This window comes from Lucilia sericata, unplaced genomic scaffold (genome assembly GCF_015586225.1).
Source record: "Lucilia sericata isolate MDLA Ls3-8-SP2 unplaced genomic scaffold, ASM1558622v1 Contig000781F_arrow, whole genome shotgun sequence".
NCBI lineage: Eukaryota > Metazoa > Arthropoda > Insecta > Diptera > Calliphoridae > Lucilia > Lucilia sericata.
Window position 1 is genome coordinate 56,854 of NW_023994775.1, and position 27,597 is coordinate 84,450.

The 27,597-nt window shown below is 30.1% G+C and overlaps 2 protein-coding genes across 6 annotated transcripts in view; both read right to left on the reverse strand.

Annotated features, from left to right (window-relative positions):
* Positions 1–2,387: 2,387 nt before the first annotated feature.
* On the reverse strand, positions 2,388–5,311 carry LOC119608046 (heterochromatin protein 1). The gene is made up of 5 exons (XM_037962282.1): positions 5,133–5,311; positions 4,766–4,913; positions 4,572–4,691; positions 2,935–3,043; positions 2,388–2,858 (listed from the first exon to the last, which is right to left on the reverse strand). The coding sequence occupies exons 2-5, from the start codon at positions 4,871–4,873 to the stop codon at positions 2,572–2,574; spliced, it is 624 nt and encodes a 207-aa protein (XP_037818210.1). The 5' UTR covers positions 4,874–4,913; positions 5,133–5,311; the 3' UTR covers positions 2,388–2,571.
* A 1,483-nt stretch (positions 5,312–6,794) lies between these two features.
* The window catches only part of LOC119608050 (probable serine/threonine-protein kinase DDB_G0282963), a 32,735-nt gene continuing 11,932 nt past the window's right edge, over positions 6,795–27,597 (reverse strand). The window contains exons 1-7 of one of the 5 annotated variants that reach the window (XM_037962291.1): positions 20,505–20,523; positions 17,074–17,812; positions 14,950–16,953; positions 13,977–14,758; positions 12,635–13,916; positions 10,511–11,479; positions 6,795–10,269 (exon numbers count right to left, since the gene is read on the reverse strand). In XM_037962291.1, coding sequence (XP_037818219.1) covers positions 8,767–10,269; positions 10,511–11,479; positions 12,635–13,916; positions 13,977–14,758; positions 14,950–16,953; positions 17,074–17,715 — 7,182 coding nt within the window. In that variant the 5' untranslated portion in view covers positions 17,716–17,812; positions 20,505–20,523 and the 3' untranslated portion in view covers positions 6,795–8,766. Of the gene's footprint in view, positions 10,270–10,510; positions 11,480–12,634; positions 13,917–13,976; positions 14,759–14,949; positions 16,954–17,073; positions 17,813–20,504; positions 20,524–27,597 lie in introns of those variants that run through there. The other 4 variants (XM_037962292.1, XM_037962294.1, XM_037962290.1 and 1 more) reach the window with 4 other exon arrangements.

Consider the following 27,597-nt stretch of genomic DNA (forward strand, 5'->3'; position numbering starts at 1 on the left):
ATGTATGTAGGTATATTTAATGTCTATAATATATATACATAATGTTTTCTTTTTAAAATAAATCTGCATTTAATATTGACTGATTGGTAATAATTCATAGTATTAATGTTGTATTTTAAGAAATCCCCAGAACTGTAAAAGAATATAGTGTTTATTAAAAAATATTTGATTTTAGAATAATCATCGCTTAATTATGTAAGTACTAAAATATTGGCTTTAGAATTAACTAAATTTCGGGACCAAATTATCACAAATTATTCAATCACATAAGCTTTCGTATTGAAAAAATATTCGATCATTGAACATTTTTTCCGATTCCATTAGACACACAATAAACAAAATATTTTTAAGTTGTTTTAAAACGTAATTTTTATTTCTGCATAAATACGTAATATAAAACAAGTAAGAATGTATAGAAGATCTTGGCCGACCTTGTGATACCCAACACCAGTGAATAGCATGTAAAAATATGGATTTTTTTGTAATGAAGCATATAAGTTGTATTTTACCTTAATTCCGTAACAAGTTAACAATTTGTTTGACAAATAAGTGATCCTCTTAAAAAGAGGTTATTCGGGGGCAAGGTTAACTATGGGCCTAAGGATAGGCGAATATTGGTAGAGGAATTTACGTTGTATGTGGCTAGGTGTACGTGCCAAATTTCATTAAATTATCTTGAAAATTGCGACCTGCAGCGTGCGCACAAGGTTTACATGGACACACAGACGGACGCATGGACGATTCTTAAACTTTAAGGTGATTCTAGCACGAATATTTTTGGGTGATACAAACATCAGCACTAACGCAAAATACCATCCCCACTATAGTGATATAAAAATACATCGGACATTAAGGGTATAACCAATATTCGCATTAAAAAATTAACCAATAAATGGATTTCGAAAGATTTTTTATAATTTAAAGACATTAGACAATTGTTCTATTGATTGGTCCTTTCTTATTCACTAATTTTTGTTTAGAATTGTAATTGTATCAGCTAGTTGCAGAGAAACTATTAAAAATAAATATACATAATTATAGGATTAGTTCTGTTAACAAAAAGATTTGTTTAAAATAGCCAAAATTGGAATCAATATTGGCCCCTATTCTGCATTTCAATTCGAATCGAAATTTTCTCCGTTTGGCAACTTCGGTATTCTGCATTTCGATCCGAATCTCCGCCACATAAACAACAACTTACAAAAACGTAGGTACGATCGTAACGCAGAATACACACATTCGTAAAGCATTGAAACGAAATGGAATAGCTTCTTGTTTTCTTACGATTCAGTTCTTTGTTGGAATACCTTTTTTCGATCGTTGCGTAACTAAATGAGTAACGTAATCGAAATGCAAAATAGGGGTGATTACTAATGTGTATTCCAAATGATTCGTTTTCAAAAAAAGTCATACACTAATTTCTTAAAAATACAATACATATTTTCAAATTTTTTTTAATAGATCTTTTTACAAGTCAAAAGTGTGTTGACATTAATTTGATAAATGAGTTGTAGATATGTATGTATGTATTATGTTTATTGTTGAAATATTTTGTTAACTGCGAATTAGAGAGGACTGATGTATGACTTGTAAATGTTAAATAAAAACATTTCAAAACTAATTTAAATGTAAAGGACCCATTAGCTTTAACTCTATATAGCCAATTTAATTGTTATCGATGTTTTATAAAAATGGTCTATTTTTGGAGTAAGTTTTATTTCTATCACATATTTAATAAAACATTAACAAAAAAATAAAAAAGCAAAGTTTTTCATTTACTTAATAAACAGTTCTAAAAATTGGTAAGTATAAAAATTTAAATTCGAATAATGAATATTCATTTTTTTGAGTTTAATTTTTAAAGCATAATGTGTAGAGTTTTTAATTTTCAAACTTTATTAAAACTCATGTTTTATATATGTACGAAAAGCACCTCAAAGTATGCTGCATAAATGCCAAAATAACTTTTTCAAATAAAATTTAAACCATCCCTTTTTACAAATTTTAATAAAAATACAAATTTGTATGTTTTATGTTTTAAGTAAACTGTGTTTTTGTTGTTTTTATTATGTAAATATTAAGAAATTAGGTCCAAACATAAAAAGACTTTACATAAAAAACGAAAAAAATTGATTCAATATTCATCTAGACTATAAAAACTATAATCGTAATCAAAGGATTAATTAAATTGTTACAAATTTTTTTTATTAACAGTTAATGAGAAAAAAAGAAAGGAAAAATAAAATTTGCCCAAAAAAACGTAGTGGTATTTCTTGACGTTCTTTTTTTTATATAGAAAATGAAATTAGTAATGAAAAATTAAAAAAATAATAATACCCAATTTTGTATTTATATTGAGAGAATAAAAATAATAAAAAATTGCCACATACTCGTTCTAAGACAGCGAGTTGTGCTTGTTTTTTTTATTAAGAAAAAAGGGCCAACATTTTTTGTTAATTGTGTTACTTCAATTCAGAGCATAAGAAGGATATGATTTATGGAAGTGAGAACAAAACTTAGACAATAGAACCTATAGGTAGATATACATTACAGGACACAAACATAACGTGTTCATTCCTCATTATCCGAATACCAAGAGAGGCGTTCTTCGTAGAATTTAATGACCATTTGGGGAATTTTAACATGTGCAACGGGTGCAGCCACCATTTCAGCTTGATCGACACCCTTAAATTGTATGAGGAAATAAAGACCACCATTTGAATCGGAGGCACCTAAGATTTTTTCCGCCTCCAAACCTTTATCGAATCCAGTCAATTCTGAATGTTTTGTCGAGCCGTCTGAAACGGATTCCGTATCGGTTTCATCTTTTCCGGTTTCTGTGCGCTTCTTTTTGCTGCCTAAAATGTTAAAGAAAGAAAAGGGAATTTATAAGTATTGAAATTTTGACTTCTTAAGTACATTATAGTAGTTTACCTGAAGCTTTAGCATCTTCATTTTTGCGTTTATTACTTGCCGAACTGGATCTTCCACTAGATTCTTTCTCTTTTTTAGATGATTTTTCAGTTTTCGCACTGCTGGAAGCCTATAAAGATTACAATATTTGTTTTATGTATTACAATACATTTTAAATGAAGAGCAACTCTGCATTAACTTTTACTAAAATAGAATAACTAAACCCCTATAAGTGTTTCGAAATGCTTATAGAGCAATCGCACATGTTGCTTTTCCTTTTGTTGATAAATAAAACAAACATATGTTCATGTGTTTGTTGTTGTAGAACAGCAAACATAGTTTCCATGTGGTGTTAAATGTTTTTAAAATTATCTAATATGTCCTGTTGAGTGTTTTAAATAGTAGGTACTTAAAAAGGGACTGTTAAAAAAAGTCAAAATAAAAACAAGGTTATTGCAGGTATAAAAATTCACAGCTTGGCTTTGTTTTTAGTTTTCGATATGTTGTCTGCCTAAGGGGTATTTTTCTTAAAATAAATGAAAACTATATAAAATATCTCCGTTTCTTAATATAGTTAATTAATAACACATTTTAAACGAATGGAATTTGGGTGTTTTTACAATAAACCGATAAATTATGAAATTAGTAGTTATACAATACAAGTAGATAGTTTCAATTAATAGTATGCGGGCTATGACCAAACATCGTTTGGTATTTATTATCTTGGATAAACAGTACATCCCCATTAAAAGGCAATGTCTTTTCATATCTTTTCTTATGTAACCTATATGGGAGTTTGGTTCAATTTCAATATTGATTCGGGATTCGGAGCAAATCGAACCTTTTGACATCGATCAATTTTAAAGGGCGTGATTTTTATCAAATATCTATGTTGTTAAAGATTTAGTGTTGCCAGTTTTCCTAGAGATACTAGTAATAATAAACTCTTGAAGCTATTTTCGGGCTTTCCGGTCCTATGGGTGTTAGGAGCAAATCGAACCTTTTGACATCGATCAATTTTAAAGATCGATTTTTATCAAATATCTATGTTGTTAATGATTTAGTGTTGCCAGTTTTCCTAGATATACTAGTAATAATAAACTCTTGAAGGGTTTCCGGTCCTATGGGTGTTAGGTGAAATAATGAACCGATTTCAACCATTTTCAACAGACTTTGGCTGCGGGCCAACAAAGTGCAATGTACCTGATTTCATCATACGGACATGGTTTGAAAAAGTTTTTAAATGATTCTATGGTGTTTGATGGGTACAGGACCAAGATTTCTATGCGTTACAAACATCACAACAAACGTATAATACCCTACCCACTAAGGTGGTGAGGGGTAGAAATTGGTACTTGAAGTTTGAAAAAGGTCGAATAAGTAAAAAGTAAACACACATATATATTTTATTTAGAAAGTACACTATATCGATATCAGTTTCCTGAATTTTCCTTATTACGCCTTATTATACATGTCGTCAATTCTCATTTTTTTTATTAACAAACTTTTTATCTGAAACACCCTGTCAATGTTTGCTACTATCCCGCCAAAAACAACAACAAGCCTTTTTCTTTTATCACACAGAAACATAATTGTTTTTGTAAATTCTTATCGATATATAAAATAATGAATATATGCATCATGTAAGTATAATTTACCTCATCCTTAAGTCTTTGTTCCTCGAATTGTTGTATTAGATCTTGGCAATCTAAATTTTCTTCAGGCTCCCATGTGTTATCCGATTCGGGATAACCTTTCCATTTTAAGAAATATTCAACCTAAAATACAGAAGAGGACAAACAAATAAAAGCTTCGTTCGTAATCAATTAATATTTTTCCTAAACACACTCACCTTTCCCTTGCGTACACGTCTCGAGCAAATTTTCTCAACCACATACTCGGCATCTTCATCCGAGGAACCACTACCAGAGGCATCAGCTTCGTTTTTCTTGGATTTCATGTTTCTGTAGTTTTTAAAATTTGCACTTTTGCTGGACAAACTATTGAATGAAAAAAATTAAATGGTGGAATTGTATTGTGTTTTAATTTAAAAAGAGTCAACTTTTCGCAAATACGATAAAAATGACGCCGCGTTCTTTTGTCACACACAAAAGCCGCAAAACATCGAAAACAAAAAAAAAACACGGAGAAAAACTAATGGCTACAATTTTTTTTTTCACTTTTATTGTTAATAATTTTATAATATTAGAAACACTCACGTTTTATAGTAAAACGAATGTATTTATGTTTTACAAAAAAAGTTTATTTCTTCTATTTCTTAATTCTCCAAGTAAAACTATTTAACTGACGCGTGCAATTAAAAATGAGAATCTATTGATTTTCTTTCGATGTTTGTGGAATGTGTTTGAAGCAGAGCCCTGCGCCGAGCAAATTTAACGGCGGTGGCGGCTTAAGTGGAACAGTTTCTACGGCGGTTTTAATAAATTATTTTGCCATATCGCAAAATTAGGAAAATAATAAGCGTTTTTACTATTAAAGTATATGATTAATAAAAAATAGACATTCCTATCTGTTCTGTAAACCGAATCCGAGTAAATTTCTCATTTAAAAAAGAATTTGCATAAATTTTTCCGTTTTGAAAACGAGTACACAAATATATGTAGTTGAAAGTAAATAGAATATAATTTTTTATAAAATATATTTTTGCGTTTTTATTTGTATATAAATGCTATAGGCATTTTAAACCCATTTTTATTTCAAATATGTTTTTCTGAATTTTATGTTTAACTTTTTTCACAAAAAAAAATTTAAAATGAAATTATTTTATTTGAAATTAAACTAAATTTTTACTAGTCGTATTGTAGACATTATATACAACTATATAGATATGTATATATTTTTACTCATTTTTAGAATGTCTTGAAAATAGATAGATGCACACATTTATATAGAAAAATGGAATGCATAATTTGTAGTACTCAGTTCAAAAACACCGAATTTCGATGTTTAAATGTAATAATTTTTCATGTTATAAGCCAAACAAATTTTCGGTGGAGGCGTCTAAATTTCTTCGGCGGCTCGGCTTAGCCGGCTGTCTAACAATCGTCGCAAGTCTCTGGTTGGAAGCGAAAAAGAAAAATGCCAATTTGCCCAGAGTTGCATTTGAACAGCTAGCACATACAAGGTTGTTTTCAAAGGTATGGGTATGGGTATATCCAACAGCGTTGTATAAAGACATAAAAATGTCAGCGTAATAATGTTATGATATCGAAACTAAAATTGCAGTAATAAAGATAAATATTAATGATAGATATTGAAAATAGTTATACAAAATTTTTATAATTTTATGTTTTAAATATGTAGATGATTACAGACAGTTTGATTACAAAATTTACAGGGACAGATAGGCCTTCATTGATTGGACGATTGGTACATATATTGTAAAATGGTGAAAATGGTAACTATAAAGTTAACATTTCTAACTTTTTTCCGGTGATAAAATTTTGAGTTTTCTCTGGTGAGTCTAAATTTCATTCGTTTCCGCATTCGCTACGATCAAAATCGGCTACGATCAAAAATCGGTATTCCAACAAAAAACGGAATCTTAAGAAAAAGAAGAAACAATTCCATTTTATTTCAATGCTCTACGATTGTGTGTATTCTGCATTACGATCGTAAGTATGATTTTAGTGACGGAGCTTCGAATCGAAATTCAGAATACCAAAGTTGCCAAACGGAAAAAATTTCGTTTCGAATTGAAATGCAGAATAGGGGTTAAAAACTACCACGCCCACTACGGACGTGATTTAATTAAAAAGCTTAACTATAACAGCTTTTATTACTAACACATTTTTCTATAATATTCAAACAGAATTAGAATTTTTTAAATATTCACTTTTTTTAATAAAATACAATTTGTGTTATTTTTCAAAACTTTTTTTTTTATTTTCAAAATATATTCTAAAATTGTGTGCGTAAAGTGTGCTTATTGTGTGCTTGATTTTCTTTTTTAAACTATTTTAGCAAAAAGAAAAAAACAAAAATAATACAAACAACAAATTATAATTAAGGCCTAAATAAAAACTAGGGTTTCTTTTAGACGTTTTCTATTAATAAGAAAATTTGTTTTAATATTTTTGAATTTTATAGCTTTTATTTTAACTACAGAATCCTATTTGCACCAATTTTACTTCTTTTTTGTTAGATTAAATGCTATTTTTCTTTAACAATATATATGGAAATATTTGTACATTTTAAATTTTTATCTTTAAATTTTGTTTTTATTAATTTATATATTTTATATATAATTATCAATAAAATTATGGCCCCGCTATTCCACAAGTATTTAATTAATTAAATTTTGTTTATAATTAAGTTGTTCTCTTAAACTAAGTTATTTGTTATGGTTTTGTTTGTAAAATATATTTATTCAAAATATAAATAAACAATTTACAAGCTAAAGTTGTTGCTGAAAGAGTTATTAAATTAAATTTGTTTTTTTTTTTTGAAACCTTTTCAAATTTAATACCAAACGAAAATTAATTAACAATTTTTATAAATTTTTTGTGTCTTTTTATTTTGCAAGAGAAAATAAATTTTGGTTAGTGTTTGATTTGCTTAAAAGTTAGTGAATTATTTTAAAAATTGGAATTTAATTATAATTATTTGTTTAAGGTGGGAATATATTTTAAATAAAATACACATTTTTAAATAACTAAGAACTAAAAATTTATATAGAAAAACAAACAACTTTAACTTGTAAATTGTTAAAAGTTTATGCATAAAATTATCTAAGAATATGTTTTATAATAATATTATTATTATTATTAATAACTAGAGCTTTTTGTTATTACAAAATAAACCAAACATGTCTACATAATACCAAGATTATGTATGTATGTAGATTTAATAAAAATAAATGACTATTTTGCTACTCATTTTTGTTGTTTAATTAGAAATGTTCAAAATGTTTTAAAATATTTAGAAAAGGAACAAATTTTACACCAATTTTAAGTCATTTCTCTAAAAAAAAAAAGATTCCACTTTAAAAAGTTTAAACAAAAATTCACTAAGTCTGGCAAATGAGAAATGAATATTTAACATTTGCTGTTTTAAGTTTAACATGAAACTGTTAATACTTTTAAAAAATTGTTTATAACATTGTGAATTTTATGGTTTAAAGGTTAAAAATTGTGTTAAATACAAAAACATAAATTTTAAAGTGCAATTGTAATTTTTTTAAGGTGCAGCATCATCATTATCATCATCAAAACTGCAAACAATTATTTATAATAAAAATTTGCTTAAATTTTGTTTAATTTTTTTTTTAAAGTATGTTTATATAATACGTTTGTATAACTAATTTTTAAACATTTTATATTAAATAAATTTTAATTTTTCTTTTTTGAACATCACAGTGTATTTTCTTTTTATAAATTATTATTTTTGTTTATAAACTTCCTCTAATTATTTATTTATTTTAAAATTTTTATTAATAATTAAACCAATTTGCTGCCCCTGCCTGATATATTTTTAACTAAATATAATTTTTAAACATAAAAACTTAAATATTATTTCATTAATATTAAAATTATAAATTATTTTTAACAAACTGTGGGAACAGAATAAAACGTTAGTAACAAACAAGAATAAAAAACAAAAAGATCTAAACTAATTGTTATAATTAAAAAAAATAAACAAAATTTAACAATTAAAATTAAATAAAACTAAATAAAACTACAGTTCAAACACAAACGAAACGTGACTTCAAATGTTTTCAAATTAACAATTAAAAGCAACAAAGAAAATGTTTAATAATATGTTAAAGCAATTTAAAAATTAAAAAATTAAAATAATTTGTTTTAAATTATTAAAATTAATAAAAAATAATATTTAATTCCTGCTGATAACTTGACCAGTTTTGGCATTAACTAGTATAGTTTTATGGCTTGTATTTGAAGTTGACGTGGCAGTCAACGTTTGTTCCTCTTGATTCGATGTTGCTCCTGCAGCAGCACCCTGGCGACTTATACGTCGGCGCAAACGATCACTTATATTTTCAGTGATGTTGTTGCTTGTCTGCTGCTGCTGCTGCTGCTGGTTTTGGTTAGACTGTTCATTTGTTTCTTTTTTGATGGTTAAACAGCCATCATTTTTATATAGAATAATTTTAGCACATTTGGGTTGTTTTGGTTCGGTGTTAACTTTTATAGATTCCCCAGAGGAATCTTTTAAGTTTTCATTAACACGATTTTCTTCATTATTGTTATTATTAGGAATTTCCTTTTTAATATTTACATTTTCCTCCTCATTATTTTCCTCATTTGGTTGTTTCATACTTATTTCTAAGTTATCATAGCGTGTAAAGAAACTAACATCCTTTAACTTTTCATTACCATTGAAATGTACCCGGGTATGTTCTTCTATTTGATCCTGCTCTTCGGCTGAATAATCGCAATGCTCACAGATGTGAGCCAATTTTTGTTGGGAGACACAAATGTGTTGTTGCAAATGAGTTTTAAATTCTTCCTCGTTGGAACTTTCAAAAGGACAATGTTCACACTTTTCTTTATTATCATTGTCCGAAGAGGTTTTTTCTGGACTAACATCTTCGGGGATGGGTATAGGACGAGATTCATTTTCATGAGCCAAATCACCAGTTGCCACTGAGGCCGAGGTAGAAGCGGTATTAGAATCATCGGCTTCGGCTTGATTTGGCTTACTGTTACGCAACTCCTCATTAGCTGCTGCAGTTGCTGTTCCTGAACCTGATACTTGCCTTGATTCTAATTGCTTCTTTAACAAAGAATTACCCGCTTCATAGGAATTACTTTGCGAACTGGAGGTTATTACCGAATTTTGATGATGTTTGGTTTGTTGCTGCTGCTGCTGATGATGATGACCCTCATTTAAGTCATGATCCACCACCCAAATAGTCTCATGCATATGAGGCTTTTTGGTGGCGGTTATATGCATTAGTTTAGGTGCCCGATACACAGAATCCTCTTTACAATTCTTATACAATTCATTGCATTTCTCTTGATATTGTGTAGTATGCACATAACGATGGGTTTGTATAATGGACTCATGCATAGCACGATAATCACAGTAGTCACAGTGATACTTGCGTTTATCTTCGCTGCTGCTGGAATTGTTATTTTCATGTTGTCTTAAGTGTTCATCTAGATCTTTTTGGGCCGTTAATGGATCATTGTGTTTTTGGGCATAGCGAGCCGGACATTTGTTACAATAGTAGATCATACGATATTGATATTCCGGTGGTAATTGGCTTTGATGATTCTGATGTTGGTTATTCTGTGTTAAGGTAGTTGAAGGACGTGCCACTGGTGAAGCAGATAAATCGATGGCCAGTGGTGTTGTTAAGTTGGTGGAGTCCTGTTAGAAAAATATTAAATAAAATCATTGTTATAATTGTTATTATTTGGTGAAAAAGTCTTGTTAAAATTAAAGGAGTTTCATATTTTAGAAATTTTTATTAAAATTTTGAAATTTTTATTAAAATTTTGAAATTTTTATTAAAATTTTGAAATTTTTATTAAAATTTCAATTCAGCTACCAAATATCTAAAGTACATTGCTGAATTTATAAAAAGAAATCGAAGCAATGGAAATCTTACCTGATTTTGAGCAGCTGTAGCTATTTGCAAAGCTAAACCGAAATCCATATTGATACTATTTGCATTCGTTGTCTGCGATGGATTAGATGTGGCCGCCAAAATTTGATTCTGTTGCATTTGATGCACTGTGCGCATATGAGAACTCAAATGTTGTTTCTTGGCACAAACGAAAGTACACATGCGGCACTCATACTGAGTGGGTTTATGCAAGGAAATGTGGTAATTCATTTGAGATTTACTATCACAAATATAAGTGCAAAGAGGACATTTTTGCTGTTTCGATTTGGCATTGTGCTGAGGCGAAGAAACACGATTTGAGGCAGAGTTTAAGTTTGACTCCAATAATTGAGCCAAATTTGAATTGTTGGCCGTTGTAGGGGTTGTTAAGATATTATTGCTGCTGCTGTTATTATGATTTGAAGACGAAACTCTGGTTATTTCAATTTGATCATTTTGTTGTAATTGCTGTTGCAGAAGTAATTCCTCTGCCATGCTAGTAATAGCCGGTAGATTGGCTAAAGTATTAACACTATTTGTTTGGTTAGTAGCAGCTTTATAGGCTGCAGCTAAATATACTACAGCTGCTTGTAAATCCTGTGTGGTATTTGCAGCATTTAAAGCCGTTGCTATGGATGATGGCAATATGTTATTATTGTTGTTTGTTTCAGTTTTTAATACATTGTTGGCATTTTTAAGTTGTAGATTATTGTTATTGTTATTGATAAGTACTGTATTATGATTATTATTTTGATTTTGTTGCTGCTGTAAAGCCTTTAAAGTCAAATTATAATGACTATTAGTGGAATTTGTATTGTTGCTATTACTATTATTATTATGGTTGTTGTTGCTTTCATTGGTAGCGCCATTTACTAAAGGCTTATAGATGGGTGTAGCATGACGATCGTTTGTGGCTGTACGATCAAGGGTTTCGATATTGATAACGCCAGCATGCTTCAAGCGACAGTGACGCTGTAGAGATTGTAGAAACAAAATTTTTTGTTATTATTATAATTATATATAAAGAAATTATTAATAATACATAAAACATATTTCAATTTTTTTTTAAATGAGTATTTTTTTGTTTGTTTTGTAATTGTATAATAATTGTAAAATGAATTATATATAGATGCACACCAAATCCCCTTTTTAAAAAAGAACTTTAAATTTGAATACAAACATACATATATAATAAACATAAAAAATTATAAAAAATTCTTAACAAAAAGACTGACACCATTTTCTTTTAACAAAAAAAATTAAATACCAAACACCTTAAGTTTAAATATGGACTATATTAATACAAAGAAATGTGTAATAGGAGAATTTCTTATATCTTCACCATCGGCATTGTATCGTTGTATGTCATAATTTGTTTACACTTCACCTTCGTGAGAAGTATAAGTATGTATGTATATAAGTTTGTTCAAATTATTGTTGTATGCAGCTAAGTATGCAAAAATGAGTATGGAAATCTTTTTATAAATATATCAACAGTTATAGAAATATTTCGACACACTGCGATACAACGCTACGATACCGATTGTGAATTGGATAATTGTTTTTCGTATGTTTTGTAATAGGCATGTACTAACAAATATTTTTATACAAATACGAAATTAATTTCCCATTTCCTCCATTGCAAATGACAATTAGTGTTTAAGAGATTTAAACCAGTAATAAATATCTATCATTATAAATGTTCTTTTAACTCACTGTATCAATTATCAGATTAGTAAAAGTTAAAAACCGTTATATTTGAGACCTTGTAATAGCGCGAAGTTACCGTTATTTATAAAATATGTTAAGCTCTTTGAAGGTACTAACCATTGACTTCCAAACAAAGGTTAAATCTCTATTGTATCTTATTCTTTAAGATTTCTTAGTCTAAATTTGGAAACAACAAATTATGAATTTCCGGAATTTAAGCTGTACTTAGGAATGAAATTAAAGGATTTAAAAATCTTTTCAAAATAATACAATCCTCAAAATTCTTAAAATTTCAGAATTTTCCTACTATAACAACTGATCACATTCATTATCAAACAGTCCTTTCACTCTCTCACACATACATATTTTCTCTAAAAAAAAATACATAGAATTTAAACACATAATTTAAAATAATACCTGAATAACATGCTTCCAATTTGATACTTGATGACAATGACCACAACGATATGGCGATGGATCACGCCTATCGGCGGCAGTTGTATCGTGCGTTAATAAATTATTATTGTTATTGTTGTTACCATTACCGTTACCGTTAACATTATTATTGTTATAGTTACAGTTACTATTATTGTTTGATACACCATTACCAGATAAATTACCCAAATTATTACTGTTATTGTTATTACTAGAAGATGAATTATGATTTTGAGTCTGAGTTTGAATAAAATTTGGATTAGACAATGACAATAATGATGTAGAACAAGATGAGGCAGCGGCGGATAAAGAAGTCGCCATATTATTGTTATTATTATTGATGTTTACAGTACTAGTTGGTATATGATCGGAGGAGGAGGAAGTACCACCAACACCCATAACCATACTATGATGATGATGATCTTGTATACCACCCATAATATCACCAGTTAATAGACCAACACCACCACCACACCCTTCACCATGATGCAGTGAGAAGGGTGTTGTTTGATTTAATTGATATGCTAGATGATTTGGAGTTGTAGGAGGAGTAGTAGTGGTAGTTACAATTGTATTCGGTGTAGCCGATGATGGTGACGGTGACATTGCTGTCATTAATCCAGACTTATTTTTAAGTAGTGTTGAACCCATAACCATTGTATCATTATTTAAATTATCATTTTGATTTTGTGAGAAAGAGCCTCTGGGTGAAGTTAATAAATGCTGTAAGGAGGGTGAATTTGTCGACACCGTCGACCCAACACCTGTTACTGACGATGTAGACGTCGCAAGTGTCTGCTGTTGTAGCTGATTTTGTGAAGTTTTTAAAGTTAATTGAATTGGCGACGTCGTAGTGTTTTGGGCACTTGCCTCGTTTAGACTCGCTTTCTGCTCACCATGCTCAATAATATTAGCAGCTGCATTTAAATGTGATGTCTTAAGGGGAGATTTACCGGCCAGAGCTAAAGCTAAACCGCTTAAATTGGTGTTATTGGCTTGATCCAAGAGTCCGGCAGCCATTAAATTGGTCAATTGTGCATTTGGGTTGGAATTATGCTGCTGCTGTTGTTGTTGTTGCTGCTGCTGCTGGGAAAGACACATGGCTGCCAAAACCTTGTTCATATAAAGATTTGGATTGACTGCCACTTGCAGCCCATTGCTGTTGGAAGACATTTGTTGTAAAGATTTGGGAGAAATCATAGCATGATTTGTATCCGGAAAATGTACTTTAACATGAGCTAAAACAGCATCACGATTAACATGTCTAAGGGAACAAACTTATCATGAGAATTCGTTATTTTTATATAAAATTCAGTAAACTTACCTAAAATTACATTTACGACACTTGTAGTTGGTGATTTTCTCATTGCCCTCTTGTCTAACTTCCAAAGTGATTTCATCACTCGGCTTGTAATTTTGATTAACAGGTGGCGATTTTTTTACAGCCGATATTGTTACCGAGGGCGTTATTAATGTGGGGGCATTTTGTTCATTATCATTTTGTTGTTGCTGCTGAGCCATGGCTGCATTGACCATGGAAGCCAAAAAGGGCAAACGTATAAAATTATCCGATAATTGATCATCGACTGAAGGTACTGATGCCTTAGCTGGTATAGGTTCTAAAGTTATGTCTTCCCTTACACCATTTAAAATATTATTAACTGTTGAATTGGCTGTCGAAGTGTTACTCTGCTGCTTGTTATTGTAATCATTAATAAAAGCCAAAGAAGCTACCTGATTCGGGGTCATTTCTCCCGATTTCATTAGCTTCGGATCACCATCTTCTTCGGTTACTTTCATTAGCGTGATATATTTATTGTATTTTGTATAGTTTCGCCTACCGGTCTCGTCATTCATTAGAACACGAGCATTTTTATGACTAGGATCTCTAATGGTCTTTAGGCGAATATGCTTGGTAATATCCCAACGCCAGTTAGAGCGATAAGAACACAGGGAACATTCAAATGGTTTCTTATTTAAATGCCCCACAATGTGTACATGAAAGCGGGAAGCTGTGGAAGCCCAAAATGAACAATGAGGACATTTGTAGACCTTTTTCAATGACGAATTGGCAGCCTCTTCTTCGGGTGTCATCTTTTTAGTTACCTGGAAATAGTGAAAGTTTCAAATTTCATTGGATAACGGACGTAAGTTAGTAGGAATTAAAATGGTCGCGTTTTTATAAAATCATATTATTAAAAAGTTATAACAAGCTTTTAAGCTTTAATTGTTCAAACATAAACAGCTTACAGTTCGTGAAAATTTTGAAGTTCGTTTTAAGAACATTTTTGACTTACCTCTCCATAGCCAGGAGCTGTCTCCACGCCATAATAACTATTCTCATCATTATTTGCACTCAACAAACTGCCACCAGCATTGGAAGACGAATTGCCACTAATGGGCTGTTGACGTTGATTGCCGTCAGAACTTTGAGAACCACTGCCACCACCACTACCTTCTTGCTGATTGCGAGGTAATTTATTCCAAATAAAAACACGATTTTCCATGGGATGTTGCAATTCGTTGGCACTAGTATCACCCAGCATAACACGACTACCAGCACAACTATCGCCAGACAAAGAATCACAGCGACTATTAGCCTCGGAGCAGATTTTCAAATGATTCAATAAATCCACCGAAGACTTGCAACGATGACGACAATGCTGGCAACGTGTCGAACCGGTAACACTGAGATTAAGAGCCGAATGTGATTGTTTGTCACATTCTTCATCCTCGGTAAAATCAATTTCTAAACGGCCCTCCTCACCATCTTCATCATGTTCATCGTCATCCAGGTCCATGTCATCGTTGGCGGAGAGTGGGGAAAACGTACAAGTTTTACGATGAATTATAGACTCTGATAAGCACTTGGCCATGTGACCACAGGGGCATATCAAATTCTCATTAGTGGCGGAGGAAGACTTTATCTTATCGAAGAATGAACCTGTCTTGCGATTCAACAAACTTCTACTGCTGGCTGAAGAGGTAATAGTGGTGGTGGGTGATAATTGCGAAGCCGCTCCTGCCATAGCCTCTGTTTTATCTGCCGGTTGCAACATTTCCGAAATTTGTTTTTCATTGAAAAACATGGAGGCGATTTCCGACAGTGAAGACCGCGAGGCCAAGTCCGTGGAAAGATTCAAAATATTCTCGCTTTCTTTTGTTATGGGTATAAGATTCGGTAGGGGTTTCTTGGCTTTCGGTATACTCAAATTGGAGTTATGTACGGAGGATGTATCAGAAGAGCCACCTTTTTGAGATAAATCCGTGGGTTCATCATCATCATAACGCAATCTTTTCGTTTCATACATGCCTATGGGACCAGCTGTCATTAGCATTTCATCATATTCATCCATATTGTTGTTGTTGAAATGATCCTCTAACATTTCAGCAGAATCACTGAAAAAGTCCTCATTGAGGTCGGTGCCTCCCACTTTATTACGTCTGCGTGCTAAAGTCATGCCAGCTGCATGACCTACCGGTGGTACATGATGATTCATTTCGTGAACTGTTAACGATTGTTTAATGTCAGCAGTAAAATCACAAGCAGCACATTTAAAAGGACCCGCTCCACCATGATTTTTCATATGACGATCCAGATTCCATTTGTAAGGTGTGCGAAAATCACACGTGACACACTTGATCATGGGCATAGAATGATATTTGACATGTTTACTAAAACGAGCCTTAATATGTGTGACATACGAACACTTCTCACAGCGATAAAACTTGGCATTACAATGATCTTCGATTTCATGTTCCAGCAAATGATTGCGATACAAAGTGGTGAAATCACATAGACTGCATTTCATTAAACGATTATTGGAGGGTTCATCGGAAGCACCCAGAGGCGTAACACTACCTGCACTTCTAGCATCTGAATGCTGCTGATGGCCAGGTGGTGGTAGTGCTAAGGCTGGTGGAGGTGAGGAATTACTGCCCGAAGGAGAAGGTGTTAATTCTAAACTTGATCGTTGTGGTGTCATTTGTAGGGGTGTCGAATGATGTTGTTGATGGGCAGGTGTGGCGGTTTCATAAGTTCTATTTTGGGAAGGACTATCTTCACGATTTTGTACAGGTGATGTTTGTTGTTGCTGTTGTTCATAATTGGAATGGGTGGCGGCTACTTTTAGAGATTCTCTATTATCGATTTCTCGTTGGACCCTTAACTGTTCATAGGCGGCTGCAGCAAAAATGGCTTCATTGAATTTCTGCTGTTGAGATTTTTGTTGTTCCTCCTGTTGCTTTTTAAAGGCTTCGATGTCACGTTGCATTTTCTGATGCTCCATGTCGGCTTTAAGCTAAAGGAAGACAGAAAAAATTAATTAAAAAAGTGTTTTGATAGCAAAATTTTCAAAATTGATGAAGATTTTGAATATAAATTAACAAATTTTGTTCCTCACTTACTAACTAATACTTACATGTTCCGCATTTATAGCCTCCACACTCAAAGCACTTATCACACCCGTGGCAGGTACGCTCTCCTCCAGTTTCCTTTTCCTCGCCTCACGATTCATGCCACGCTTACCACGAGCCTGACCATGACCGCTGGCTATGCCATCGGTACAACCGTGCACCATTTTCATATGACGCACCAGTTTCTGATAGTGGCGGGAGGCATACAGGCACAATTTGCATTTATTTATAACTATTTTCTCACCATGAACATCGCGCAGATGTGTCAGGTGGTAGCGAGGATTTTGTGTGAAATATGTACAATAATTACAGCTATAATTACGTTTAATTTTACATTGCGGCAAACCTTCCTCTTTAAGTTCCATGGCGGCGGCCTGTTGACGCTGCTGCTCTTGGACAATATTTTGTTGTTGCTGTTGCATTAAATGTTCTTGGGTTCTTTTCAGTTGTTGGAAATGTTCCATCAGTAGGGTGTTGGGATTGTTCGTTACTGCTAATGTTTGTGGGGAATTCATATTGTTATTTTTGTTGTTATTATTATTGTTATTTCCTGCTGATTCTTGATCCATATAAATGGGATTACCACTAACTACACTGCGCACTATTAGAGTGTCGCCGGATCTTTGAACCATTGAAGGTAATTCCATGGTTTCTCCGAGCGGTTTTGTATATAATATCAAAAAATATTATTTATGGCTTTTTATTGTATTGGTCCTTTATGGTTTACGGTGAGCTGAGGGAAGTCTGCAAGGAAATTAAAAAAAGATAATGATTAATTTAAAATTTTAAATAATTTTAATGATATTTACTCTCAAAGAATATTTCTGTTACAAGAATAGTTTTAATTTTAAATGTCATAGGGTTTGTTTCTTTTTTCAATTTCTTCTGCTAGTTTCATGGCTAATTTCGTTTGTTAAAAATAAAATTTCTTTTTTTTAAGAAGTTTTTTTCAATAACAAGTGTTTTTATTAAAAAAAAAAACTAAATACAAATGATTACAATGTAACGTTTTCTTTACAATTTAAATTATTTATTTTATTCATTCAATTGTTTCCATCCCTGATTAAGGCCGGTAACTGACACAAATCTTGTGTATAATAAAACAGACAGACACACAGACGGACATAGCTTAACCGACTTCGCTATATATAAGGATCCACAATATATATTCTATATTTGTTCAGCGCACTAGTAGAAATTACAAATGGATTGAAGGCTATAAATAAAGCATTTTTCTTCGGTAGTTATAGTTTTGAACTAAAACATTCCTAAAGTAAATGAGCGCTATGTAAATACATATTTTCTTTTTATAGTGTTTTTGACATTTAAACAAACTTAACTGTTTTGTCCTTTTGTTAATATCCAAATATTTAGGTCAATGTTGCTGCCACACACATACATACAGACATTTATTCTCACACTCTGTTGTACACAAGATATGGTAGGAAAACTTTAAATCATTTTCCGCTAACAGCATTACGAAAAGGCAAAAAGTCGTTTGGCATTTAAAATTATTGTAATGCTACTTATAGCAAAAGAAAAGGCCATTAAAAGTCTCTTAGAAAGTCATAAAATAAAGACAATTTTGGTACAATCTACATCGTGTATAAATAATATTGTTAATCATTTTGGATTTTAATTTCACGTTTTATAATAGATAATTTTTTACCTCAAATTTTGAGATTTCACAGTCCTTCTTGTTTTAAAAATATATTAAATACTTAAACTAATGTTAATTGTTTTTAAGTAACACTCCTTTTAGCAACAAGTCTCAAGGGTAAAAACCTGTCCAAAATGTTAAAAAGCAGCTAAAATTGCTTGACAGTAATTTGCGTATACTTGTTATTATTTTAGCTAACACTCATACGCCTTAGTGTATTTGTTGGTGAAATAATTATTTATTACTTATACGACACCAAGTTTAAATTATATTAAATTTATTAAAAAAGTTCAATAGCAAGCTGGAATTGAAAATGTAAATTCAAAGAAAAAAATTATTATTATTTTTAAGAATCCTCAATATCTGGAGGTTATTTTAATAGCCTTACAAAAATGTCAAACATTATAGTTAATTTTCGAACTTAATTTCGAATTTTTTAACATAATCTTGTAATCAGATGAATAAACTACTAAATTTCAAGTGGATTAGTTGTAATTAATAAAAAATTCCTAATCAAAAAAGATAATTATGAAATTTATGTTTTTTTCTAAGGATTCTTTAACCTTTAACAGCCACACATTTTTCTTTACAACAACATCAGTAAAGCTTTGTTCAACCCATCCCACCCTCAAAGACATTAGCAATAAAGATTATAACTGCGTATGTAAGTTTTTTCTTCTAGTATGAGCACCAACACACAGGAAAAATGTTAAACCAATAACAAAGGGAAACAAAACAAAAACAAGTATTGTGATATAAAACCACAAACAAAAATAAAAAAAGACAATAACCCCTTTGAAGAATACTCCGCAAACATATAGACAAAGTATAATAACAAACAGACACAGACACACTCGCACATACACATGCAATGAATTAGATGCCTAAGCATGCAGTAGCAGCATTATCTCATATAGCCTAACAACAACAGAAAACATGTGAAATACAAATACAATAAATTTTGTATGATGCTGTTCAGTGACTCTGGTAAATTTACAATAATAGTCTGCCTTTTGAATAAAAAGCTAAAAACTACTAAAATTCCGACAAAAGGAATGAAAGAAAGCATTACACTATGTACACAACAAACAAACACACATGTCAATACAAATAAACATCCTAGTCTGTGTACTTAAACACATACACAAACACATTCTCTTGAATACAAACAAATGTACGTAATGCTTATTTACTACTAAATAGTTTTAACTCAAAATGTATGGTTTTTAAACTATACAAACATCTAACATGTTAAATACTTTCAGATACTTTTTTTTTGATCTCAAGACCCCTTATATATCGAAGTAAATATCCGTCTGTTTATTGGTTGTAGATAAAGAATTTAAAATTTTTCTCCAAATTGTGTTTTTTGAATTATGACCATTTTGCAGGAAATAAGTGTTATATTTGCACACAAATAAACAAACAATTGTTTAACTGTACTGTTACACATATAAAATATAACTGTTTTTAGTGTTTTCAATGTTTGTCAATAGTATGTATGTGTGTGTTTAATTTATTTACTCTCACACTGTTGAATGTTAATAACACTCATACGCTTACATTCACCTTTAAGATTGTTCTACTCTTGGATAAACATTATACAAACATATAACACACCTGAAAGTATGCTACACAAATACCAGAAAGAAATAATCATGGTAAAAGTAGAAATTATGACAATTTTAAAACATCTACCGACTGTTGCTTTAATTAAAATAAAAAAAAAACTTTTTTTAGACATAAGAGAGTCAAAGACACGTATTTCTATGATACCTTGTTGTTTGTGGTTATTTTAAAACATCTTTAGTGTTGGGTTTTCTCGTTTCTCTGTGTTAACTTTTATTTAAACTTTTCTACCGTTAAACACAACTTTACACTCTTGCTGTCTAACAAAAACTGAGTTTTACTGTTTTAAAAACTACATATAAAGCATCTCTGTTTGTTGAGAAAAAAAGTGAGTAAAATTTGTTATTTGTGTTAAAACCTTACCTTACCTTCTCTTGTTATTGGCCAACTGTTAGGCAGCATCTAAGTTTGAAAATGTTAAGGGTTTTGGCCACTGTTAACAGTTAAATTCTTGTGTGAGTGAAGCAAGACAATAACATAATGTGCAGACATTAATATAAAAAGGCAACGTATGGCAGATAAACAAACTACAGTTGCTATTTGTTAAAGAGTATATAATTAAGAGAATACAGGCATAGTAGGCAATATTAAGAGAATGTTTATAAAGCACATATTGTTTTGTTATCACAAGTTTTTAAATGGTTTTTATTAAAAGAAATTTTTTTCTAAGAAATATTTTGAAGTAAAATTAAACAAGCTGTTAAGGTTTTATTTCAAAGAAACACTTTAACTTTGTAGAGATCAAACAACTTTTAGAATTTTAATAATCTTAATTTCAAATATAAAAGGATTATTTGTAGAAACAAAAATGATCAAAGATTAAGAAAAAATATTAAAAATTTAACATCAAAACATTTGTCTAACAAATGACCTTCAAAGAAGTGTTTCTTTTTCATTTCTAACGTTTTGCTAAAAGAAAGTTGTATGTGTATATATGAAAACTGACATTTTGTATTTTAGATAACACTCTGCAGTAATATTAGAAAAACTTTAGATAAACAATTGCACGTACATAAAACTTATTTACTTTAAAAATGCTGTAACTCAAAATTCGGGTTTTTATAAGAAAATAAGTTAAATCAAAAAGTCGACTTTTTGATATTCGACTTTGCAACTTTTTACAAATTTGAAATTGCTGACTTTTTGCCTTTATAACGTTTTTTAAAAACTACTTTTCAATCTCTTCCGCGTTTATCTACAAAATCGTTTATACGACTTTTTTCATATAAAAGAGTCGACTATTCGGCCTTGTTAGGATAAAAAAGTTGACTTTGTGTTTTTGATAAAAATTAAATCGAAATTCTAAATAGCAGTCTGCTTTTCGACCATTATTGAAATATTGAAAAGTCGACTTATCAAACTATTAACTTTTTGAAAAGTTTTATTTAAAAGTTGTTAATAAAGTCGATTTTTTTCAAATTTATTATTTAAAAATTATAAAAATTCATGAATTTATTAAAATTTAAGTTTAATCAGTTAGACAAATTTCATTAAATTCCTGTTTAAACTTTTAAAACCATTTTTCTTGTGATTGAGTCCTTTTGAGTTAGAACACTTTGCAAATAAATATGTGAAATGCTTGTCTGTCTAATGTTGAAACTGGCACGAGTTTTTTTATATATTTTTCCTGCTAATGTATAGACATAAACATTGCAGTCAAAACGTGTGGGTTTCTAAATGTTTTTTGGCTAAAACATTTATACTTAATATATTACAGTATTTCACAAAAAAAAAAAAAAAAAAAAAATAACTAGACAAAGTAAAAGTTTAATTTGTTTTATGCTAGTATTTATAAAAAAAAATTTTAAATATAGACAATAATAAATAACAAGGATCAATCAATTTAAAATTTCTCTCCCCATAAAGTGTAAAAACTATTTTTATTTCCCAAAGAACTGGTTACTGGACTAGTTCCATGTTCTCCCTAGAGAATTTGAAGAATTTTCTTAAATGTAATTGCCTACTTTTAAGGCACATTCTATTTATATAAATTTAATGTTTACCAAAAAAGAAATCCCTTAAATCGGTTGTAATAAAATCTTAAATAAATATTTATTTTTAACTTGCAACAACGTGACAATGTTTTCCTTCACATCCTACACACACACACCTACACCTTAAAACATATGCATAAACACTTACTAACACTCTTATACCTTTGTATATTAAATAAACTTTTATAAAACACACTTCAACTTAACAACTATAAAAATATAACAAATGTATTCACAACGGAAAAGGAAGGAGAGAAAAAGAGAAAGAGAGAGAGTAAATACACATACATAGAGCTCTAGTATAAAAGTGCAAAAATAACAACTTTATACAACATATAGTTAATAATATGAAGAAAAAACTTTTGAGTTATTTAAAGAGACATAAAGAGGGTGTGAGATCAAAAGCCACTTAAAGTATTTGTAAAAAGATGTTTTTGATTTCCGGTTTAGGTTATACTACGCAGGAAGTAAGAAAACATTTAGGAAATTCTGTTAAGAAAACTTAAGAAAAAAATGGAAGTTTGCTGAAAGTCAACATATGTTTTTTTCTGAAAATATTTTAATATGGTAAGGTTTGAATTTATTAAAGGTCAGCTAAAAGCAAAAGTTTGTTTTAAAAAACTTTTAGCAAAATTGTTTTACTCTTCATCACAGTGACAAAGTTTGTTATTTCTTTTCAATAACTTGTTTTTAAAACTCTAAAAGGAATCAATTAGGGAAAGATTTGAAATGAGTATAGATACATAAAGGGCTGTAGACTAATCTATCTATCTAGACTATAAACTAAACTAGTAGAAAGTATTGACTATAGTCTATTGTCTACAGCACAAAGTAAACTATAAACTAGACAATAGTCTGGATTATAGACTAGAATATTGTCTGTACTATAGATATATACTAGACTAAATTATAGACTATAGACTAGACTAAAATATAGACTAGACTAAAATATAGACTAGACTATAGTCTAGACTATAGACTAGACTATAGGCTGGTCTATAGACTTCACTATAGTCTGGTCTATAGACTATACTATAGTCTGGACTATAGACTATAGTCTGGACTATAGACTATAGTCTGGTCTATAGACTATACTATAGTCTGGACTATAGACTATAGTATGGACTATAGACTATAGTCTGGACTATAGACTATAGTCTGGACTATACTATAGTCTGGACTATAGACTATGGTCTGGAATATAGACTATGTATAGTCTGGACTATAGACTATATATAGTCTGGACTATAGACTATATATAGTCTGGACTATAGACTATATATAGTCTGGACTATAGACTATATATAGTCTGGACTATAGACTATATAGTCTGGACTATAGACTATATATAGTCTGGACTATAGACTATATATAGTCTGGACTATAGACTATATATAGTCTGGACTATAGACTATATATAGTCTGGACTATAGACTATATATAGTCTGGACTATGGACTATACTATAGTCTGGACTATAGACTATACTATAGTCTGGACTATGGACTATACTATAGTCTGGACTATGGACTATACTATAGTCTGGACTATAGACTATACTATAGTCTGGACTATAGACTATACTATAGTCTGGACTATAGACTATACTATAGTCTGGACTATAGACTATACTATAGTCTAGACTATAGACTATACTATAGTCTGGACTATAGACTATACTATAGTCTGGACTATAGACTAGAATATTGTCTGGACTATAGACTAGACTATTGTCTGGACTATAGACTAGACCATAGTCTGGACTATAGACTAGACTATAGCCCGAACTATAGACTAGACTATAGCCTGAACTATAGACTAGACCATAGTCTGGACTATAGACTAGACTATAGTGTGGACTATAAACTAGAATATTTGGACTAGACTATGGTCTGGTCTTATGTATTTATTTTAATACTTAAACTTTAGAAGTTATTTTACGAAATTATTATTGTATGTTTAGCTACCGGAATTAGTGTAACTGGATAGAGATTAAACCAAAATGTGGTCAAACATTATTAAATAAAAGTTATATCAAAACTATATAGTTTTTACTATTTTAACCAAAAAAAAGACACTTCAAAAGAAAATCATAAAATAGCCTTAAGAATTTTTTTGAATTCCTTTGTTCAAATAAACAAATTTAAGACACATGTTAACACTCAAGCATAGAACTCACAATTTGCCCATTAACCCATAAAATGTGATCAGCACATAAATAACAAGTGTTGCATGGTTAGTGTGGGTAACTAAGGACATTTTTTTTTACTTTTCTTATCCTTTCGTACTTCAGCTTTTCTTTATATATATTCACAAAAATAATTTCAATGATAGCTGCTATGGCAAGATGACACATTCAACAAAGTTTTATATCTACTGCTGCTGGTGGTTGTATGTTAAGAATAACCTTGGCGACAATAACAAAAAAAAAAAATACCCAATGAAATGTGTAAAATTGTGAAAAACTGCCAACAAGCAACCACAAGGGAGATAAGTTAAAAATGTTTGAAACAAAATTATAAGCAAAATATGTTTTAATAAATTTGTTCTTATAATTTATACTAATAAATAGTAAATTGTTTAAAAAAAAATAGTTTTACACACATTATTGTTATGTTTAGTAAATCAACAGATTGTATTGCATTTTTACGCATTTATTATAGAATATTGCCTCAGGGACAAGGTTAAACGTTATACTTTTTCGTTGCCACAATTGCTAAAACCTCATAGACATATTCAGAGGTATTACAGATACACCAGTTTCTGTTTATGAGCTCACGCTTATTTACCATACATTTGAGCACCCGTTGCCGTTTAATATTTTTTCTTGTTGTTGTTGTTTTTTGTTTTTCAGATATCAAATCTCATATGTGTGGCACGAAAAAGCCCATTGTGTGTATGTTTGTCTATCAATACTTATTTAATTATTGTATTGCTGGCAGCTGATCTTGAACCAATTTATTTTAATATGTTCAACAAATAATCATGGCAAAAATATACATATGTTTATGTATATTGATTACATTAGACAAGAAAAAGAGTAAACATTTTCATTTTCTGTAGACAACGAGGTCTAAATAGAGTTTTATATCTTCCCTGTGGGAAATTTGGTTCAACTTGTTGAGATCAGAATATCACAAATAGGTAAAACATTGATATATTTAAAGACTGATCTATAGTCTGATCTATAGTCTGGACTATAGACTGATCTATAGACTGGACTATTGACTGATCTATAGTCTGGACTATAGACTGATCTATAGTCTGGACTATAGACTGATCTATAGTCTGGACTACAGACTGATCTATAGTAAGGAATATAGACTGATCTATAGTCTGGAATATAGACTGATCTATAGTCTAGATTATAGACTGATCTATAGTCTGGACTATAGACTGTCTATAGTATGGACTATAGACTAGACTATAGCCTGGCTACCCTGTACTATAGTCTAGACTTTAGTCTATACTATAGACAGTCTAAACTGCAGTCTGAACTTTATTCTTAAGAAGAGTTGATCAGACTAGTCTATAGTATGAACTTTAAAATAAACTATAGTCTGAAGTTCAAACTCTAGACCGTAAACAATACTGTGTTTTATTTTGTTAATATTCTATTTAAAAAAAATCAAAAATTAATTCCATATTAAAACCTTTTACGTAAATTTATGTGTAAATATTTAATAAAACATTTAAACAATTCACAGTTGTGTGTTAAATATTTCAGAAGATGTGCACTTTAAATGAAATTCTGTCAAATTAATAATAAAAAAAATAATAAAAATTTGATTTACATTGTTAAATATAGTTGATGCGGATTGGTACCACATAACCGACAAATTTTTGCGAACATGATAAAGATTTGAGTTACAGTCATATGTAAGAAAAATGTTAGCTATTAATAAATATTAAATATTATGTTGATAAATAGAAATTAAACATTTAAAAATATCCATAACAATTTAATCTTCATTGTATATCCATAGTTTTACAATTCTTTTTTCAAAATCTTTTTGTAAATTATTTTCTTATTGATTTCTTCTAATGAATTTTCAAAGTCAATAATAGATTTTTTCTACTTAGTATAAATACTAAATGATTTTTTTACACATACAAACAAATATACGTATGCGCAATCTTAAAATAACCCTGATACTTCTATACATAGTCACAAATACCAAAACATTATGTGCACAATTGCATTCAGAAATAAAAAAAAACAATGTCACAAATACTTGCTTAATGTACGTACATACGTACGTATGTATCTCTGTACTTGTTGTTGTTTTTGTATATCTATTGTAGAAACAAACATTTTTCATGCAACAGATGTTTGTGAGTTGTGTGATTTTTTTCCTCTGGTTTTATCTAATGAAAAATTGTTGCTTTTGCCATGTTAAAATAAAATCATTGTCATTTTGGTTTTCAATTTGTAAATTTACCCATTTGGTTGTTGGTGTTTAAGTTTTTTTGTGATGATTTGTTTTTGTTGCATTATTTGCCGTATCAAGTGCAACCACATTTTCTTATACACTTGTTCATAGATACTTGTTATAAGATCATCAAAATTCATGCGTATAATTGATGCTGTGAGTAAGAATTTGAACACTTTTGTATATGAGTAAAGTAATGGAAAATTGACATAGCGTTCTGTGATCGTCAATAAAACTTAAAATTACATTTAACCATTTGACAGCCTTAATAACACTTAAATATATGTACATAACTATTGATTTAATAGTTTTTACGAGTTTTAGTTATGACCAGATTTTTATGATGTATAAAAACTTTTCAGTCTTTTTCCAGTTAGAACGACAATATTTTTTGTATTTTTTACTTTATAAAGTTACAACAAACGTGTGTAGAACAATGCTTAGAATCTTTGGTTTGATTGAAAATGGAATCAAAATATATAGAAGATAATAATGGTATTCAGATATTTAAGACATGAGTTTAGTTTATCAACAATTAATAATTTTCTTAAAATCTTTAAAATACACCACAAATTTTGAAATTGTTAGCGTATGATTAATATTTTCTGTTGCAAATAATTGTTTATTAATCATACGCATTGATATATTTATATGCGAAATTTGATCGCTTAAATTGGAAATTAATACATACATTTAAAAAAATTCTTTAGTATTTAAGATATCGTAAAAAAGGTAATATTTTTTAATTTAGAATTTAAAGTTAAAAATTAATTTTTTTGTAAAAAGTAGAATTTTCAATGAAAAACTGAATTTT

What these genes read in the sequence shown, in the direction of transcription:
- LOC119608046 (XM_037962282.1), bottom strand. Translation starts at nt 4,873, where the DNA reads ATGAAATCCAAGAAAAACGAAGCTGATGCCTCTGGTAGTGGTTCCTCG. An exon ending in GACGTGTACGCAAGGGAAAG is followed by an intron (nt 4,692 to 4,765) that starts GTGAGTGTGTTT and finishes TCTGTATTTTAG; the next exon opens with GTTGAATATTTCTTAAAATG. An exon ending in TGAAGATGCTAAAGCTTCAG is followed by an intron (nt 2,859 to 2,934) that starts GTAAACTACTAT and finishes TTAACATTTTAG; the next exon opens with GCAGCAAAAAGAAGCGCACA.